Genomic DNA, 20471 nt, shown 5'->3' on the forward strand with positions numbered 1-20471 from the left:
GATGGGCCTGGCTTTGCTGGTGCCATAAAGCCAAGGCCATCCCACACACCCTCCTGTGGCTTTCATAAGGAATTGCCCCAGTCCAGGCACTGACTCCAAGGTCTGCCCTTAGGGGAGAGGGGGACGTGGGGTCCAGGAACCCATGGGACTATGTTATTAGGGGCAGGGCCTAGGGATCAATATCTTCCAGAGCCACCCAGGTGAGCTAAGGTAGAGAAGCATGGAAATAGGAAAGTAAACACAGGACCCACCCCCCTTTGCCCCCGCCCAACAAGGGAGACTGAGGCTTCCAGGCACTGGGGGGTGGGGGCTGACATACCGGTTCTGGGGAGTGTCCTGGTTGGGGTCTCTGTGGAAGCCAGCTGTTCCCAGATGCCTGTGCACGTGGCCAGTGTCCAGAGTCTATGGCCTGTCTCAGGGAGAATACCAGGCCTCCTCAGCTGGCTGCCCACTCCTTCCTGACTGTGTCTCTGTGTCGACACTTGCTCTTGCCTCATCCACCCTGCTGACCACGCCACAGCCTGCCCATGTCTCAGGACCCACCTCCTGGGTCCTGACCGCCCCTGACGACCCCTTCCCGCCCAAGTTGGCTTAGCTGTGTGCCGGGCCTGCGCTCTGGGAGCTCGCTGTCTGTGGGGGAGACCGACTGTGAAGAAGAAATGGAAGCAAGATTGAATAAATAATAACTATGCCTGGTGCTCTAGGCAGCATCCAAGGGGTGAAGAGACACTGCCTCTGGTAGTGGTGGGGGAGGTGGGGCAGGGCTCATTCTCCAGGTGGAGTTCTGACTGGCCTTCTCGGGGTCCCTGCCATTCCCGTGGTCCTGGGCCTCCCCCAGTCAAAGCTGTGGAGGCCTGGGGAAAGCACTCAGACCCACTTTCCTCTGGGAGAAGGCCACTGATGGGGGAACAAGGACAAGGGGCAGGGGTGGGGGAGGGCAGGGCCTTACCCATATGGATCCAGCCCCAGTGTCCGAAGCTCCAGGCAGACTCCATCCCTGCCCTGCTGACCTGTTCCTGCTGCACCCCTGCACAGTGCCTCCTAGCACCCAGGACAGCTTGGGCTCTGCCCAGCTCATGACTGGGGCCCTGCGGCCCCGAGCTCCCTGGCGCAGAGCAGCTGGGGCGGGAGGGGCGGGCAGGGAACAATCCCAGAGGCCGTTAAGTGGGATGATTTACATGGTTCCTGAGCCCGCGCCGGGGGAAATAAATTTCACAGGTGATTTCCAGATTGGTGGCGTATGGAGGCCATTACTCGAACATGGAGGAGGGTGGGGACTCCATGGGGCTTCCAGAAGGACCCAGAGCCATGGGCTCTGCTGGCCTTGCTACACCTGCTTGCTGCCTGCTAGGAAGCCTGGTCCAGGCAACGGGAATTGAGGCGGGGTGGAGGGAGCTGTGGGTCGTAAAGAGAGCCCCGTATATGGCCTTGTTTGAGTCATTTTCTGCCTCAGTTTCCTAATCTTTAAAATGGGACCGTATTTCCTGTACTTTGGAATTGTGAGGATGGAGCATCTGGTCTTTTAGCCAATGCTTTTTGAGCACCTGCTATGTGACTGGCCACAAGGTGTTTTAGTGACAATATCTGTGTCAAAAATATCAGGAAAATTGTGAGCGCTTTGCACTTGTGGGCACCTCTGGCTGGAGTGGCAGCAGGAGGGTCTTACTGCTGGAGCCCCCATCTAGCCCGTGCAGACAGTCATACTATCCCCAGCCTCTAGTGTACAAGGGACTGAGGCTCAGGGCTCTTTGCTGCCCCCGGCCAGGGGACTTGGGGTGGGGGGTGGTCCAGGTCACAAGTTACAAAGTATGGGGCAGTGTTGGGATGCCCAGGGCAGGAGGCTCTGCACCAGGGCCCAGGTGTAATGGGCACCGGTTAGCGGTTAGTCCAGAGTGAATGAGTGAATGGAATTTGTTCCTGGGAGACTGAGCACTTTGCCACCCATCTGTCTCCCTTTCTCCCCTGCCCGGAGGGCCCACCTTCCCTGGGTGCTTCCACACCCATGCAGCCCAGGTCCTACTTTTCCCAGATGGAGAGCTCACAGAGGGTGGGGGCCGAGCGTTCAGCACCTCTCCCAGCCGGGCAAGTAGCAGGTAACCTTTGTGTTAAACAAAATTTACAAAGTTGATGGGCAGCCACTCTGAGCCCTGCTTTTCTCATCTGAGAAATGGGGAGAGGCAGCCCCCCCTTTCTCACAGACTGGCCTTGGGTGCCTGTGAACTGGGCTGGTAAACATAGGGCAGATTCCCTGGCAGGGGTGCCCCGCAAGTCAGTGCAAGGGGGACACAAGGGCCTGCTGTCCTTGTCTCCCTGCCATCAGGAGCCCACCACCCTCCCCACTTCAGCACGTGGAGGTGCTCCCCATGTATTTGAGGTTGGTGGGCTCTGCAAGACCCTGTGTGGGAGAGCAGCCTGCTTTGGTGCCCCTGGTCAGTCTGTGTGTTCACAGGACATCGCTGTGGGCAGGGCTCACCTTGCTGCTGGGCCTTGCACGTGCTGCACCCTCCGTCTGGACTGCCCACCAGTTCTGCAGCGCTCCCTTCACCTGGCTAGCCCCTGAGGCTGGGTCAGTCCCCTTAGCCTGCATGCCACCCCTCAAGGCTCACTAGACTCCTCTTCCTCCACTCATCAGGTCTGAAGCAGATCAGACGTCTGTTCTGCCTGAATTCCACGCTCCTGAGGGCAGGCCCGCCTCTGCCCTGACCACCACTGTATCCCTTCCGGGTGCCCAGCCTGGCCCAGGAGCCATATGAATGAATGAATGAAGAGTGAGCAAGCTAGCAGGGAATTTGCAGAAGGTAGGAAACACCTGCAGTTATTTTGTCAGTGATAAGCCCTGCTGGGTTTGCCTCTCCTCAGGCCAGCCCAAAGGACAGCTCAGGCTCACCAGGTAGAGTGGCTCCTCTTGGACCAGCCACCTCCCTGGGGCTCCTCAGAAGGAGGTGCGGCCGCTGAGGTGGGCCCTGACTCCCCCTCCTTGCTGCAGCCATGGATCCTGCACAGCACGGCCCGCAGAGGGGATTTGCATTGCTAAAGGATTCACCACAGAGCACCCGAGAGTAACCAGCCCAAAGCATGTCAAGGCGGGTTGAGCACTCATATTCGATTTACTTGCAGCTTCAAGGCTTCGAGAAGTCAGCCACTAGTGAGAAGCAAATCCCAGAGGAAGTGGGCATCCCCCCCCCCAGTCTTAGTCCAGGCTCCCTAAGGTGGGTTGGAGGGGGCTTGGGCTCCTCACTGCTGAGACAACATGCCTGCTGTAGGACAGCTCTGGTAGGGTATAAGGAAGAACTTCCCAATTACAGCCAGCTTTGGCTTGCTTGGGGAGGCAGTAGGGGCCCGGATGTAAGGGTGGGCCCCTTCTCAAAGCTGGAAAAGGTCATAAATGAAGGGTGGCCCTTATCTGCACCCTATTTCCTACTTTAAATCCTGGGCATTGGAATTCACCTTGGGATTAGGGAGGCCCTAGAAGACGGGGCATGGGCTCTGGAGCCATACTTTGCTGGGTTCAAATTCTGGTTCAGCACGGACTGGCTGTGTGGCCTTGGGTGTGTTGCTTCACCCCCTGAGCTTCAGAGTCTTCATCCATGAAACGGGCCTGGATTGGTCCCCACCTAGCCAAGGGTGCTGTGTGATGTCAGTGGGAATTTGCACACACACTACCCAACATACAGTAGGCACTCCACATCATTGGTCCTTTCCTTGGTGCTCTGCCACCTGCGGAAGTTGGAGGCCCTTTCCCAGCCCTGCCCTGCAGCCTCTCTCCCACTAAGGTGGGTGAACAGGGCAGGTGGCAGTCTCACGAGGGGAGGATATTTGGATAAATCTATCCCTAGGCACTTCCAGAAGACTCTTCTTTGCCAGACTGCAAGCTAAGCTCTGCAGGGAGCTTGATGACGGGACCAGGCTATAGTCCCAACTTAAGGCAAGGGTCCATAAGGTAAAGTAAGGACTATGGGTTTGAGAGGGGGTGGGGGAAATCCCAGAAGACTTCCTGGTAGAGGTCACTCGGTAGAGGTGAGTCAAGGCCAGAGAACAAAGCTGGCCCTGATAGGTTGAGTTCTGGTCTTTGCTCCACCTCTTCTCTGTACCTGGGTGCCCTCCGGGGGCCTGGCAGCTTCCACAGGGGGATCTCTGCCCTGAGGAGGAACTGAGGACCCTGAGTTGGGGGGGGGGGGTCTCTCTTCTCCTCAAGGCAGGAGGCCATGTTGAAGATGCACACAGAGGACAGCTATTTGTGGCTCAGCGAGGATTTGACTCATGCTGGGGGGTGGGGAGGATGTGCAGGAGGGGAGATGGGGACGTGTGAATCACAGAATCTGACTGGAGTAGTTGGTGACACACAGACAGAGCTTCTATTGCCACCTCTAGTCAGGCTTCAGCTACTGCTGTGGGGCAGGAATAGGCGGCTGGAGCTCCTGGGTTCCTCCCTGGCTTACCTGGTGACCTCTACAAGTGCCTCAACCCTACTGTGCACCTCCCGAGACCAGGCTTGGGCATGGCTCCACCCATCACAGAACAGGGCTGGGCACGGGGCAGGGGGGCTGCATCAATATGTCCACCTCCTAAGAGTCAGCTTTGCTAAACCTCAGTTTACCCATTTGCTACATGGGCCTGGGTAGGGGTTACCTTCCCATTGTGCCTGACTCCCTAGGGAACATGCTGGGGCGAGAAGCAGGTGCTACATACCCAAAAATGGCCATGATCTGTGCCACTAACTAGGGCAGGTGGCTCCTGGCCTGGGGAGCAGACGGTGGATCCTGGGCAGAGTGGCTGGCAGATACCCCGTGTCCTTGGCCTGGACCCTTTGCTTTCCTCTGGGGAGGCCTCAGCTGGTTCATGAATTCCTCTTGCTCATTGCTTCATCCCAGCTCTAGACTGCTGGGAAATTTGCAAATAATGACATCTGGGTGTTGATACCTTTTGGAGACCCATCATGCTCGCCACCCAACGTGGATGATCCTGCTGTCACTACAGTTTGAAAACCACAACTCCATCTGTCCACAGATGGGAAACTGAGGCACAGAGACAAGAGTGGGTGAGCCTGCACAAAGCCCATGAACTCAGGCCCCAGGAACCAGAATCCAAGTGTGCGGGAGAAGGCACCATGGGGCAGGGGTGGGTGGAGGTGCTGGGCTGCCCCCAGATGGGACAGGGAGACAGAGACAGGCAGAAGACAGCCCAGGTCTGGATTACTCCTTCTCTGCACTTTCTTTTTGCTTCCTGGAAAAATTGGCTGCCCCAGCACCCAGCCCTTCTGGGAGAGCCATGAATTATGCACAGAAGCCACAGGCCTGGGCAGGCCCATCATAAATGAGCTTTAATAATTCATACGGAGAGGAGCCAGGGAAAGGGAGGGCCTCCTGGGCCAGCCCTGGGGCAGCCTCTGCACTTCCAGCCCCTCTGCAGGCTTCTGCTGCCCAGCCTACCTGCCTGCTCCTCGCGGGCCACACGCCAGCCAGGGCAGGACGGTGGGGAGGTCACTCCGACTCTGGGGAGGCACCACCACTCAGCAAATGGCCTGTTCTTCCAGGCCGAAGAGCAGGAGGCTCCTCTATCAAGGCTCCTAGCCCAGCGCAGAGGCAGACAGACAAAAGAGAGGAGATCTGGTGGAATGCTAGCTAAAACAGTAACCCCGGGGGTCATGTGGGGATTGGTTGCTGCTCGGGGGGGCGGCCAGCTTAAAGTGGGGTGGGGAAGCCGATTTCACCAAGCAGGTGAGGCGTGTGCAGAGACCTGAGGCGGTGAGAGAGGGGCCTCCTGGACTTCTGAGGAAAGAGCAGTCCACGCAGAGGGAACAGCATGTGCGAAGGCCTGTGCACAGAGTACAGGAGTATATTCAAGTCCCAGTGAGGAGGCCAGTGTGACCTGAGGAGCAAGGGCAAGGATGCCATCAGGAGTGTGGCCACTAGACGGACTTTGCCCTTCCTGTGGTGGCCTGGAGCTGCAGAGGAAGGACACAGTTCCAACAGGACACTCTGGCTGTGCGTGCATGTGAGAGCAGAGGCCGGCAACTGCATGGGGGCGGCCCCAGGCAGGCTGTGGGCCAGGGAGGTGGTAGGCAGTGGGCAGCAGGTGGAGCCGACAGGACTTGCCGAAAGAGAGAAAGCAGGTTCCGGGTCACCCTGAGGCTTTGGGCCTAAACAGAGGGAACTGCCATCAGTTGAGCCAGGGGAGGTGGCCAGTGAGAGAGAGAAGGGAGAGTGAGGCTCCAGGGGGAGGTCAGGGTCTCAGTTTTGGATCCATTCAGTTTGAAAGGCCTGTTAGACATCCAAGTGGCCATGGCTCACCAGCACCTGGGCGTTTGAGACTTGAGGAGAGGTGTGTGTCATCCTGATGGGCACTCATAAGCTGTGTGACCTTGGCCACATCACTCAATTGCTCTGGGCCTCAGTCTTCCCCTCTGAGGAGTGGGGATGAGGGTTAGACTGCCGTGAAGATGAACTAAGGCAGTGCAGGGAGAGCCCAAGTCTGTCGCCGCTGTGACGCCGGACTCACGGGCACAGGCCCTGGGCAGGAAGACTCCAGTTAGAGCCCTTGGGAAATGAATCCCCAAATGGCCTGTGGAGGCCTCAGGCCACCCCTCCTTGGGCAAAGAGAGAGAGAAACAGAGATCTGGAGAAGCCAAGCACAGCACTAGATGTGGGCCACAGAGCAGGGCCTCGTACAACAGGGGCTGGGGGAGAGGTGGCCCCAGGGCCCCTCCCCACCCTCCAAGCTGAGCTCTGGCCTGGATCCCTACTCCTCCCCTGCTCCTTGGTGACTTCTCCGACCATTCTCAGAATTGCAAGGGCTGCTCCCATGGAAGCTGGAGCAGTCCCACTTAGGGGCTTCTTCCTAGTGCTGGAAAACCCCAGACCAGGCATGGTGAGGGGGTTTCTGCTGAGCGGCTGCTCAGGAACCCCCGTGCCTGTGGGTGTGACAACCACCTCACTTTCTAGATGAGTTACCCAGAGGCCCAGAGAGATGAAAGGATGTTACCGAGGTCACACAGCTAACCATGGCAGAAACAGAAGTCAGGCTCAGGTGACCCTCCGTGCTTCTGGGGAAACTTTCTCCCCTGTCTCAGCCAGCACGTCCCTGGCTGAGGCTTGCCTCATTTATGGGTCCTTCCTGACTGCTGGTGCTCCTGTGGACCCTTAATCCTGCACTGATTGTGGGGAACGAGGCCGAGGTCTGTGACCATTTGCTGTGTGAGTCTGGACACCCTCCATCCCTGTCTGGGCCAAGTGGGCTGCCTGACTCTCCCAGCCCTGGGCCATGCTGCTCTCTGGCTCCAGGTCTCTCCTGCCCTCCCCCCATCAAGCTGTTAGGAGTAAATACTGGGCTGGACCCAGCGCCCTAATTAAAGCCAGATGATTGTTCACTGTTAGTCTGAAGGGGGAGGCACAGTCTCGCTGCCACCGCTGCCTCCTAGCCGAGAGCCAACTAGAAGGAAAAGCTTTTTCCCAGGGAAAGATAGGGAAGGGACAGCCCGTAATTAATAACCTCATTAAGGAGCAGTATTTGGGCAGGGTCCCAAGACACACATAGTCGAGGCCGATGGATTTAGACTAATTCGAACTTCGGCAGCATCAGCCCCTCCCCAGCTCCCCACAGTCTCTGAGAATCGCTTGTGACAAGTGGGCTGCCTTTGTCCCCATGTATGTGGGATGGAGGGGTGGGGGGCATGATATGCGGGGGCAGGTACCATGTTGCTCACACTATAGGGGTTTCTTTAGCTGAATTACAAATCAGTTGAAGATGGGCCAGTCCTTTGAGTCTTGTGCTTCAGTCTACCTGTTGAAGGGATGGGTGGCTAGCTGGGGAGCTTCATTCCACCCTGCATTGGCTGAGCCAGCATGCTCACCATCACCCCGTGCTGACTGGCCTCCACATCTGTAGGCACTCTCATGTCCTTGGCCAGGAGTGGCTGGACCTAATTGGCCTCTCAGGAGCGAATGACCTTGACTACACTTTTGCCCTCTGCCATCCTCAGGAGGCTGTGATCAAATCAGGGTCAGGGGTGATACCCTGGGCTTTGAGCCCTGAAAGATGCCAAGGCCCAAGCGTCTTCTCTCCTGAGTGCACAAGGGAAGGATGCTCTGATCACGGAGACCCTGCCCTTCTGGAGGGATTGCACCCCACCTGGAGGCCTCAGTCTAAGAAAGAGGCACAGCCATCCCCCACTTAGTGAGCTGCAGGTCTGAGGAAGATTGGACTGTGGGTCTGTGCACATGAGTGTGTGGGGCAGTCAGCATTGCTGACATCCCTTCCATGGGGCCGTGGTTTCCACCTGCCTCTTCTTTAGGTACTGAGAGGTAGACAAGTGGTGAGCTTTATCTCCTTTTTCCAGATGATGGGAAAACTGAGGCCCGGGACATGTCTGGTTCAAGGCCTCAGAAGAGCCAGGACCGGATCCTGGCACTCAGTTCGGGTAGAGAGGGACATCCACCCGAGCAGTCAGGAAGGACGCCCTGGTGGAGGTGGCTCTGGAGATGCCACAATCCTGGGGTGCAGCCTTGAGCTTCCTGCCGTTTGCAGTGTGGCTGTGGTCCAGAGGGAGGGCCGGCCACAGCCAGGGCTGCTTTAGCAGGGGCCACCGTTGCCGTCTGAGCTTTGGTTGGCTGCCGGGGAACGAGCACCCTCTCCAGGCCCACTCACCAGTCATCTTCCCCTGGGCTAGGGTCAGCCTGTTGCAGGCCCTCTAGCCCAGCTCTCTTGGGCTCTCTTCTGGTCTGTGTCTCTCCGTCTGTCTGTCCCTTACCACCCTTCTCCTGCCCGATCTCTTCGTCTCTCCCCTTCAGAAGACTCTGAAAGCACCGAGGTGGGAGGTGGCAGGCCAGCTGAAATATAATCAGAATAATTAAATAGCAATTTGTTTTAAATCATTGCCTCCCCCAGAGCTGGGAGAATAATTGGCCAGCCTGTCACAAGAGAAGCAGGAGACCTGTGGGCTGCCACCACTGCCAGGCTTGGCTCACATGGCCTGAGCTGCAGGTGGCCCCCACACCCCTCACCTGCCCCAGCCTCGTCCTGTTTTGCCATCCACCCCTCCTGCTTCACCTGCAGCTCCACCCTTGCCCCCCGCCCCCCACCTGCCCCGTTGTGATGGCTGCTCTGCTGAGCTAGTGGGAGGACAGTAGGTTGCTCATGGGTCCCCAGGGCAACCAGGTTCATCCAGACAGGCTGCCTGGTGGAGGCAGCCCGCCGCGGGGCTTTGATGGCAGAATGCCTCCATAGTGGTAAAGAGGCCTGCAGAGGCAGAGGTTGGGAGTCCTGAGGCCCCTACTAGGCCTTGACCTCCCTGGACCTGCCCCTGCCTGCTCTGGAACAAAGCCTGCCTCCTTCCCTCCTGGCCCTTCTGCAGGGTCCGGCCTCCCACACCCACGCGCGCCCTCGGAGGGTAAGCCTGCCGTGTCACCTGTCTCTGGTTTTCTGATTTGTTTAATTATAGATGAGTTTTCTGCATAATTTATTCCAAAAGCCTGGATTATACTGTACAATTAAATCACATTCTGATCAACAACTTCGCGTATAAAATTAACAACTGGCAACAGTTTCATCTGTGCTGCTGCATCTGCACACAGGCTCTCCCTTTTTCCCCTGTCCCTCTCCCCACCCCTCCCCTTCCCGGGGCTTCTCCTCCCCACTCCTCCTGCCCTGCCCCTCCCCTCTGGGGGAGCCCGTGCTGCTGGCCTCAGAGCTCGAGGCCCCAGGGCGGCTCTGTAGTTTGGCCAGGGACTCCCCAGGCTCGAGCTGGGCTCTTGGTGGTTCTGCCTGCTGAAGGGGGTCCTCAGCCCCATTTCCTCACCCCACATGGGGATGGCCTCGCTCCCTTACCTCTTAGTGACTCGTCTCACATACTCCTCTTGGTTCTGAAGCCTGCCCTGGAGAGCAAGGCCTGGCGTCCTACAGCCCCTTGGGCCTTCTTCCCACTGGGCTGCCCTCAGTCTGCCAGGCCCAGGCTGAGTGCCCCTCTGCCCTGTGCCCCCTCCCTGCCTCTCTCTCACCCTTTCCAGGAATCCTTGCCACGCTCCTTCTCTCCGTGCCCCTCTCCCCAAGTACAGGCATTCATGGGAGCTCTCCTGAGCACGGGGGCACTGTATTGGGCACTCTTGTAGCCCCCAGGAGTGCCTGGTAAATATGCATCGAGGCTGCCATGTGGATTTGGCCATTGAAGCTTTTCAGCCAGTCATTCCCCCTATTTACAGACAGGAATACTGAGATTTGAAGGTAGCTCAACTCCCCGAGGTCGTGGTCACACAGGCGCCGGTGCCTGAGGCTTCCCAGAAGCTGCCCTGTCCTGGAAGGGTGGGGTCAGGGAGCTGATGGAGCCAGGAGGATGGGTCTGGCTTCCTGGTAAGTATGTGGCCCTGCACCCATCCTTGCCAGGGGCCTCTGTTTTCTTATTTGTGGAATGGGGGCCCAGTGCCTGCACCTCCCTGGGTCCAGGCACATAGAGGACACAGAGGTACAGGGCTCTGTCCTCGGCCTCTGCTGCCCACACCAGTCATCCTGAGGGCTGCAGCCCCTGGCTGCACGTGCCTCCTCCCAGACGCTCTCTCTCCTCCCTGTCTCGCTAATTTGGCACTTAGAGACACTCGGAGATAAGCAGTGTCATCTTGGTGAAGAGCATGGAAAAACACAGGGATGTAGGGAACCAGCAGGTGGGCCTACCCTGTCGGGAGGGTGACCCATGGGCAGCCCTCAGGAGGCATTGTGGAGCCAGGCACGTGGCTCCGGGCCGATGGGGAGCCCAGGCATATTTGGTCAGCTTGCCTTTGACCCAGTGGGGCCATGGATCCAGATATGTCCCCCTTACTTCCAAAGCCCCCATGCCATTCTGCCAGAGGGAGTGCGGCTGTGCCTGGCCAGGTCAGCCTCGGCTTGGTGGGTGGTTTCTCCAGCCTTTAGACAGGAGCTGTGGGGGTGCATAGATGACTCCCGGGCCTCCTTGGTCCCATGGTGTCACGCCTTGGAGCCAGCACTGTTATGCCAGCCAAACCCTGGAACCCACAGAATCTCATCTCAGTGACAGTGAAATGATTTATCTATCATGTTCTTTTTAACACTGGGACGCATATTGCCTTCCTAATTGGGTTTGATTTAGGTGAATAATCAGAGTAACTTGTTTTCCCTGGCATTGTTTCGATGCATGGTGCTGCTGGGGCCTGGGGTCGGTCTGTCCATCAGGCCCAGGGCACCAGACCAAGGGCTAGAGCCACCCCCCAGCCCCCAGGAGGATGTGTGTGTCCTGCCGTGTCATGGGCAGACCGGTCTCTGCGGCCTACAGCAGAGTCTGGAGCTGCTCAGCCTGGGGGTGGAAGTGGGGAGGCCGTGTGTATGTGCATGTGAATGTATGTGTGTGAGTATGTGTGTCTCTGAGTGTGAGAGAGAGAGACAGTGGGAGGGAGGGAGAGAGGGAGGGAAAGAGTGTGTGTGTCTTGGAAAGAATTGGACTTTATCCTGAGATTTGGCTCTTCTAAAATTCTTTTAGTGTTGAAATAGCCTTTTTAGATGAAATGATGGTGATTATAATAATAATAATGTGTTGTCTGAACAAAACAAAAACTTGGCATCCATGTCTGTTCTTCCAATTAATTTTCTTTTACTTATCTGTGAAATCCTAGAACCAGAGACCTATAGATACACTAGAAAAGAGTCAACAGCCTGGGGCCGAATCAGTGGTGTGCTAGTAAATGTTTACAATTCACTCTCCAGCGGGGAAAAAAAACTGCAGTTTGTAGCACTGGCCGATTTCTGTGGTATAAATATTCCCACTATGGCCGATTTCAAGTTCTCAGAGTGACAATACTGAATGCAGAGCTGGGAGGAGGTGCACGCTCTTGCGTGGCTCTTGCTGACTAGAACATCCATGCATCAGGCTCCGTGTCTGCTGCTTCCTGGGTGGGTGACTGTGGGCTGGTCACCTAAAGCCCCTGTGGCTCAGTTTCCTCATCTGTAAATTGGGGATGATAATGTTTGCTGGTTTGTGAGGCTTGAAGCAAGAGAGCAGGTGGCATGCTGGCGCCAGTCCATGTACATCATGGGTGCCCTTGTACACATTAGTCCCAGAAACGATTATGATTGGCATTCGTCCCCTGGACCAGTGAGTGGCTGAGGTCAGGGTCAGGGCCAGGGCAGAGTTAATGGTTCCCTTTGGAGATCAGCTCCTTGACCTCAACCATTTTTGTACCTAGCTGGACACAACATCCCACCTCAACATTCCCCCCATCGCCCCCCGGCTCTGTCTCAGGAGCGTAAACAGCCACCTGCCCCGCTGTCCACCCACAACCACGGCCACGCAATCAGCACCTGGTACACAGGAGCAGGGGCCAAGCAGGCTCTCCGCTCTCTGCTGGGCCTTGCCCTCCCCTGGCTAGCAGCGGAGGCCTGATTGCCCTTTGTAGCCTGGTCTGCAACCTGGCCTCCTCCTGGGCTTGGGGTTAGCTTTTTCCCTGTGGTGGGGACTGGAGGTGGGCATCAGGCTGTGGCTCAGCCAGCAACAAGCTGAAGCTAATACCTATTTCTTTTGATGTTGATTTTTTTTTTTTCCATCACGGTCCTGACATTCAGCTTGGCAAATTGCAATTAGTGATCCGCCCGCTTCCTGCTCCAAGTTCCCATGCCAACCGACCCGGGCACACACAATGGCACCGGCCCAGCCCCCCAGCCAAAGGCCTGAGGATGGATGTGGGGCAGGGGGCTGGGGTGGAGGCTCGAGCTCTTCTGATCCAGGGAGCTAGCAGAGTCCTGGCCCTGAGTGACGCTGGGGAAGGTGGGAGAGGTAGCAGGCCCAGGGCACATGTTAGGGCCAGATGTGGTCTCCTGGATCCTGTGGTTTCTAGGCTACTCCTCCAGAGACTGGGGGGCCGGCTTCACGCCAGCCCTACCTTGCCCTGTGGGCTGTGCTTAACCCGTGATGTATTTAAATCTTTGTGGTAACTCTCCTGTGAGCCCTCCCTGGAACGGCCTTGTTCTCTGTGTGGTGAGATGAGGACGTTGAGGTACCTTTTCAGATGCATTAGGGCAGCGGCCCTTGGTCACAGCGGAGAACACCTTGGGAAGTGTGGAGAACATCTCCCTGGTATGGTTTTAAGCTCACCTGCTCTGGCACTGCCTGAAGGAAGGGTCACAGGTTAGAATGTGGATCGAGCCTCTCCCCCGATGCCACTCCTGTTCCGTGGGTGTGGGCTGAGAATACTGGGTCCTGAGGCCACCTGTCCCTCCTGTCGGCTCACGAGTATCGCGGTGCAGCACCCTTGACCGCCTGTTCTCATGTGTCCTTCTCATGCCCTATGAGGTGGCCCCAAATTATCCCCACTTTCTGGAGGAGGAAACTGAGAGATGGGTCAGAATGAGCTCAGAGTAACACCAGTGCGAAGGAGACCTGCTTATGCTGGTGGCTTAGGTGAAGGACTCATGGGGCTTGCGAAGCCCCTGGAAAGGGGCGGGATGGTCTGAAGTGGACCTGTGGGTGGGCAGTTGATGCGGGGCATGCCGCAATGAGCTTCAGATAGCATCTGTGTGCTGGAAAGGTGAGGGCTGCCTCCACCAAAATCTCCACGTCCACTTCTCAGATGAGGCCCACGGGGACAGGAACCTGCCCTCGGCTACACAATGATTTGGTGGTGACAGCAGCGACTGATGTTCCTTCCCCTTCCTCAGGCCTCACCCAGCCTTGGGGACAGGAGGTTCTGAGATCCAGCAGCCCCCACATGGCTCACTCACGTTCCCCTCTTCCCTGGTGTCCAGAGTCCCCACATTCAGAGCAGCAACATCAAGGGCTGGCTCTTCACGGTGAAAAATAGTCTCCCTGCAGGCTTCTTGGAGCTGCTGGACTCCCTCGGTGCATTTAAACTACAACCCGCTCTCCTCCCTGGCCGCCCAACAGTACGTGAGGAGAGCCTGGGCCACCGGGTCTAGGCTTCAAAGGGAATCACAGGCTTACTCCGGTTCCTAGTCTCTGTTTCTCATCCAGTGAAGATCGGGTTCTGAAGGAGTGGCTGCTATGGGTCACGCCCCAGGTCACTCGGCGCTGGGCTGTCCCAGCACCGGGGAGGGGGGCCCTCCTGACACCTCTCTCCTCTCTGCACACAGGATGCAGCACTGGGCCCGGCGCCTGGAACAAGAGATCGATGGCGTGATGCGGATCTTTGGGGGTGTCCAACAGCTCCGTGAGGTAAGCCCGGTGCTCTTTGCTTTCTGCTCAGGGACCCTCTTCTGAGTGGGAATGGGAGAAGGGCTTCAGAAATAAGGAGTGAGGTCGGCCACTGCTGGTCCCAACGGGGCAGGTGGGGAAATTACTAGAAAAACAGCCGCTCCTCCAGGACTTCGCCTGCTCTTTCTGATACTGAGCACTAGCCAGTGAGCTCTGATGTCGGGGTGTTGGGCTTTCAAGCTTTTTTAAAAAAAAGATTTTATTTACTTATTTGAGAAAGAGAGAGAGAAGGCAAGCGGGAGGAGGAGGAGAGGGAGAGGGATAAGCAGACTCTGCACCGAGCGTGGAGCCCGATGTGGGGCTCAATCCCACGACCCTGAGATCATGGCCTGAGCCAAAATCAAGTGTCAGATGCCTCACTGACTGAGCCACTTGGGCGCCCCAGAATTTCAGGGTTTTACGTGGGTGAGGTCTGTGTTTGAGGTAGCCCCTGAGGCAGGGGGCCAGGCCCTGGAGGGTGCAGTGGGTGCGGTTGCACACAGAGGCTGAGGAACCGTCCACACGATGAGTGGGACGGCCAGGCCGACAACAGCGGAGCGCGGCGCTGGCTGCTCAGGGCGCTGTAGCAGGAGACGGGTTGAAAGCCTGTGCTTGGCGAGTTGAGGGATCAGGGCAGGAAGGGTGATTGATTAGGCGTGAGCGACCACATTCATCCTCGGAGATTATGTTAATGTTTGAAATAGTGATGTGAAGAGCAGGCCATCCGTCACCCCCAGAAGGCTGCAAAATGTGTCGCTGTCAGGTTCCTGAGCCGTCGCTCTTTATGTGGAAATGCAGAGGCTCGGAGAGCTGAGCTCTTGGAGTGCTTGGGTGGGACTCCCAGGGACCTGGGGGGACTTTGAGGAGCTCTTGCTGGAGGCTTGGGCCAGCACACCCAACCAGAACTGAGCGGGGGAGTAACAGGGCTCTCCTGCCGATGGTTGTCCCGGGAACAGCAGAGTAAACAGAGTTTCTGTAGGTGGTTCAGCCAAGAGGCCGGGTCTGGACCCTGTTCGTGACATCCCTCTTGTTCAGGACTGGGATCAGCAGGTGTATGGGGAAGCTACCATGGGGTCTTAGCCTTGGTCCTCCCCCCCTGCTTAGCTTGGGGCAGGTACCCAGGAAACGGGGCTGGCGGTGAGTACGTCGCCACTGACTGTGAATGGGGCTATCCCTCCAGCGCAGAGGCAGCTGATCAGGGCTGGCAAACAAGGTGGCAGCGTGACAGGGAGCGGGAGTCCGGGTCTGGAGGTCTCAGCCCCTAGCTTGCTGGGTATCCTCCCCCTAGTGGCCCAGTCTCTCTGAACCTCCCTGCCCTGATTGATGGGCTTGAATTGCAGTAAACCCCATCCCACTCTCCCTGTGAACTCTTAATGACTCAGCCGTACTTGGAGGCCAGCAGAGCTTTCCAGAGAAGGCTCTGTAGGAAGAGCTGTCCCAGAACAGAAGGCATTTCATGCTCAGGAATTGTACCCGGCACAGATTAGGTTCTAAGTGGGTGCTGCCAAGTGTAGCCGTGTAGGTTAATGAAGAAGTGATAGTACCCTGGAATGTGCATCGTTGTGCCTTTCCAAGTCTTGTACTGGAACATAAGACGTACCATAAGTAGTTAACGACGCACCTCCGGTCAAGAATCTTCTGTGCTTTGAATTCCCAGCTTGAGGACATTGTTTGTTTTATAGTCATGGGCAACTCAGACCCCGAAAGTTTGCCAGATAATGCACACATTTCATACCTGAGATTTGGTTCTGTCTGAACCATTGAGCTACCTGGCTGGTGAGAACCAGAGATGGAAGCCCAGCTCAGCATCCCCACTGTGTGCTCCTGGGCGAGTCCCCAACCCTCTCTGATCCTCACTCTTGGTCTGTGGCGTGCCTGGGAGGTCTGGCTGGAGGATAAGTTGATGAGATGAGAATAACAGTGGATGGGCTGACACAGATACCCCCCCTTTTCTAGAAATTTGACTTTCCCTCACTGATCGGAGTTTTCACTCCAAGGACCTGTTGTCCCCTCCCTTTCTGATGGGAGGTGAGCGATTCCAGACACTTTCCTCAGTGAGCACATCTTCCCCCACCCCCACCCGGCCAGCCACAACCAGAGTCACGCAGCTGGCTGTCGTGGCCCTGAGCCTTGGACCAGGGCTCCTGACTCCTGTCCCCAGCCTGCTGCTCCTCTAGCGGCACCTCTTGGAAGGCTGGGCGGGGTGAGCCTGGGGAAGTGGGGAGCCAGGCTGGAGCAGGGGCCGCGCTCGGTGCGGCGGTGGCCAGCCTGGCCACAGTCAGAGAAGTGCTGACCTGGCGTTCCTGGCTGGCTCCTCCTGGCATCCCTCCGCCTGCCGACGGCTGCCAGCTCCCCGGCGGCTCTCTGTCCTGCTCCAGTTTTTTCTCACCAGCTTCCTCAGCCTCCCACTTCCCGCTGACATCTCTGGGGCTGCTTCTTGGCGCCTGGTGCTCTGGTGAGGGGGGCAGCGGGAAAGCAGGTAAAGAATCCCAGAGGAAAAGGACAACCCCACAGGAGCGGGAGGGAGCCAACCCCCCCGCCCCCTACAAGCCACCCCAGACCTGATTAAGTCACCGTGGCTCTCCTTCAGATGCATATGAGAGGGCCTGTGTGGCCAGCCCCTGCCCAGCTCTGATGGGTTGGGAGGATGCTTACAGCAGAGCCCTGACCCAACTGCAGATGCTCCTGGGGATCCTGGCACCAGCTCCACCAAGCTGACAGCCTCAGACCTCCCTGAGCTGATTGTGTGCTCCCCCCAAACACCCTGCAGCTGGGGTGTCCTGGCATCTGGGCCCCCTTGGCCTTCCTCCCCTGCATGGGTGCCCTCTGCCCCTACCCTGGTCCTGGAGGCTGCCCCACTCCCAGAAGCTGGGCACCCCAAGAGCCGGTCGCGGCAGGAGTCCAGAAACCGCAGACAGTGGCATTTGGGAGCATTTTCCTTGCCTTGGCACTTTCCTCCTCCCGACCACAACCCCATGGAGGCATGGCTGCGTGCAGACCAGAGCCCACTTACAGTTTAGGAGCCACAGCACACCAAGGTGAGGTGTGGGGGCTGTCTGCAAAGACCCCATCACGTTTCCTCCTCTCAGCCCAGGGCCAGCACATAGTGGGTGCTCCGGCTGTGGCCTGGTGTTCACATGCCATCCCCACCCCCATGCTTAGCCAGACACTCCTGAGCCATGGCCCCCCCCCAGGTACCTCAGTGCCCCCCCAAAGCCCTGGCCTATTCCTGATGTGAACAGGCCACAGAAGTGTGGGCTCTACTGTAGTCCGCCCTCTCCAGAACCCCTGGAAGCTGATCCAGGTCTCCCAAGCTCCTTCTCTGCCTTCCCCCATCATCACCATATTGTCCCCATTGTGGGGGGGGCGGGGAAGAGCAGAGAGCATATGCTTGGGCTCTGAGCTCATTTACATAATGAGGCTGATCAGGATGAATAATTCATCAGGTGCCTGGGGGTGCATGCGGGAGGACGTGGAGATGGCCGTTCTCCCCACTCTGAAGCCCAGGTCACTCTGACAGGTACAGCCAGGAACCTATTCATTTCTGACTGGGTGTCCAGTGTAGAAGGGGAACAACTTCAGGGACCTTGTGAGAAAGCAAAGCAGGAGAGATTATAGTCAGACATGAGGAAGAACCAGTGGCTCATCAAGTGTACCATCCTGAGATGGGTTCCTGACCTGGCTGAGACACCTTCCTTGTAGGGTCTCTGAAGAAGATCCTCTCTCTGGAGTGAGGGAAGGCTTCCTGGACAAAGCTGGGCTGGGAACAGAGATCCAGGATGACCATGTCTGGGGTCCACAGGCTGCTCTCTGCAAAGTGTCAAGCCAAGCCTGGGCCTATGGGAGCCTTTCTCAGTCCACATCAATCCCTCCTACCTAGCCTTCTGATTGGGGCAGAAATGGCTTAGAGCCCTGTCAACATCCCTGGCTGCCTCAGTTCCATGATGGCCTTAGCCCAGCTGCATGCGGCTCATTACTCCTGTGGTCCTAAATACCAACGGGAAAACCAAGGTCATGAGCAACTGTCTCCACTAGCCAGTCCCATCCTGGAGCCCCGAAAGGCCAGTCTTACGTGGTAGTGGGGTTGGGGAGAAGTACCAAAGCCAGAGGTGCAGGCCTGGGGCCTGCCTGGAGAAGCTACCCTGAGGCAGCCCCTCTCCTCAGCTGCTGAGCTGCGTCTACAGAGAACAGGACCCTAGGACTCAGAGATCCCTACCCCCAAATCTCCTCCTCTACTCCCCACTGCTGTGTTTCTCTGGACAGGCATGGTGATTCAGACTGATGGTGTCCGTGTGTCCTCACTGCTCTGGGTAGTCAGGAATGGCATTTCTGAACCAGTGATGGTGGCACAGTCCCAGCCCATCTTGCCTGCCCCTGGCCATCCCGATACCCCATCTACTTAGTGCTCCCTGGGACTGTGTAATTAATATTTGTGGAGTGCCACATCTGGAGCTGGTTCCTGGCAAGGACCAAAGTCTGGCCACGACAGGGCCCCTTCCTGCATGCCTTTGAGACAGGCCTCCCACTGCCCCTCCAGCCCTTCCCCCTGGCTGGTACCACTAATTCCTGAAACTCATGCATACTCACATGCTGGCTTAGGGGTGCCAGCCAAGGCTGTGGTTGGCCCCCATCTGGGGTAGGTCCTCTCTGGGCATCTGGGCATTCAAGTGGGGTTAGCAGTGTCCAAGAGTGCCAGGGAAGCTCAGAACCCTAGAGGGGCTGGGGCAGAAGAGGAGGAAGGAAGCCGGGGTAGGGGGAGGTGCCAGGGAACAGAACGGCCCCTGGAGGGCCAGGAAAGGGGAATTCAAACCGTTGTGGCCCCCAGACCCCACAGTCAGTCCTTCTCTCAGAGCATTGTGGTTCCCATGTACCCTGAGAGGGAGGCCTGCAGCTCCCTGGCCAGGCGGAATCCCCCCCACACACACCCACCTCAGAGACCAGCACAGCTGTCCCAGCTGATGTGCTCATAGTCAGGTGAGGGGTGCTGAGGGAGCCACAACCAGGCCCATCAAAGCCCCTCCCGAAGGTTCCCGGAAGCCTCAGAACCTCCCTCCTAGGGGCTCTGCTTTTGCTCCTCCCAAAGTCCCCACCCCTCCTCCAGCCCCCTCCCCGTGAGGCCCAGCAGCGCTTTCCTTTCTCCTGGTGAAGATGATCAGGATGTGGGGTGCGTCGGGGTGGAGGTGGTGGGGGGCGCGGGTGTGAAATATGCCGCTGGGTAGGGATTGCTGCCGCTCGCCTCCCTAAAAACCCACATATATTATTCTTTAATGGAAAGTTAATTGTCTTATTATTCCCTCCATATGGTCCTCTTGCTCGGCACCCAGCGGGGATGCATGGGGCTGAGGAGGGGCTCCTGGGAGGGCGTCTGAAATGTGGTGAGGCCGCCACTTGAGCATAATTAGATACACAGAGGCAGATGCATGGAAGCCTGGCCAAAGCCTGCCTGGACCCTTTCTCTGTCCCCCCAGCCCAGTCTGCTCCCCACTTCTTTCCTTCCCAGGCCTGCCCTGGGGGTGGCCTCTTCTGCCCCTCCCCGACATGAGGTCTGGGAATGCTCTCTCCTGAGCACTGTGTGGGGAGACAAGAGACTGGGAGACCGGGAGACTGCGTCCTGCTCACCCCCTCCCCCCAACACACTCTGTTGTTGCCAAAGGAGAAAATTCCATTTTTGAAGCTTTTCAAAAGCCATTTCATCAGTGGCAGGAGCTCCTGCCTGCAGGCCAGCGGACTGGCTTGGGTCTCCAACACCCCTTCCACACACCCTCCCACCAGAGAAGGAGTGCGGGGAGGTCGGTGTGGCGGGGGGGGCTGCCCCGAGACACTCTGCCCAGGGGCCCTGGCTTACGTTGGCCATGCCTTCCGTGGGCACCCGCTACTGGAGCCTCCCCCACCCCAAGGGCTCCTCCAGTATCGGGCCAGTACCTGTGCCCTTCTCAGCCCCTGACCCCTCCCAGGCCTCTACTCTTCCTCCTCCCGAGAGAGTGAGGGTGTTAGGTCAGAACAGCCCCACAGCAGGTGGAGGATGTAGTGACAGGAAAGTCCCCAGAGGAGCACGAGTGGGTGGTTGCGTCCATGGCCAATTCAGAGCCCCTTGCTCTGGAGTCTTGCAGGGGGAGGCTGGTGCAGGGAGCCCTGCCAGGAGGCTTCTGGAATTCAGGCACAGCCTCAGTGCGGAGCTGCTCCCCAGGTGCCTGTGGAGGTTGTGGGTATGGAGGGGACAGGTCTGTGGGGGAGGCCTCTCTGGGTGGGATCAGCAGACCCATGGCTGGTGGTACCGGCATGGGAGAGG

The 20471-nt window shown here is 57.7% G+C and overlaps 1 protein-coding gene across 8 annotated transcripts in view; it reads left to right on the forward strand.

Moving 5' to 3' along the window:
- Positions 1 to 20471, forward strand: part of CACNA2D2 (calcium voltage-gated channel auxiliary subunit alpha2delta 2) — a 138857-nt gene that overhangs the window by 12408 nt on the left and 105978 nt on the right. For all 8 annotated transcript variants that reach the window (XM_088022146.1, XM_088022144.1, XM_028124464.2 and 5 more), the window contains exon 2: positions 14083 to 14164. In XM_088022146.1, the coding sequence (XP_087878272.1) occupies positions 14083 to 14164 (82 nt within the window). The remainder of the gene's footprint in view (positions 1 to 14082; positions 14165 to 20471) is intronic.

This window comes from Eumetopias jubatus, unplaced genomic scaffold (assembly GCF_037043125.1).
Source record: "Eumetopias jubatus isolate StellerSeaLion01/CBP00866 unplaced genomic scaffold, mEumJub1_p1.0 scaffold_1, whole genome shotgun sequence".
Classification (NCBI taxonomy): domain Eukaryota; kingdom Metazoa; phylum Chordata; class Mammalia; order Carnivora; family Otariidae; genus Eumetopias; species Eumetopias jubatus.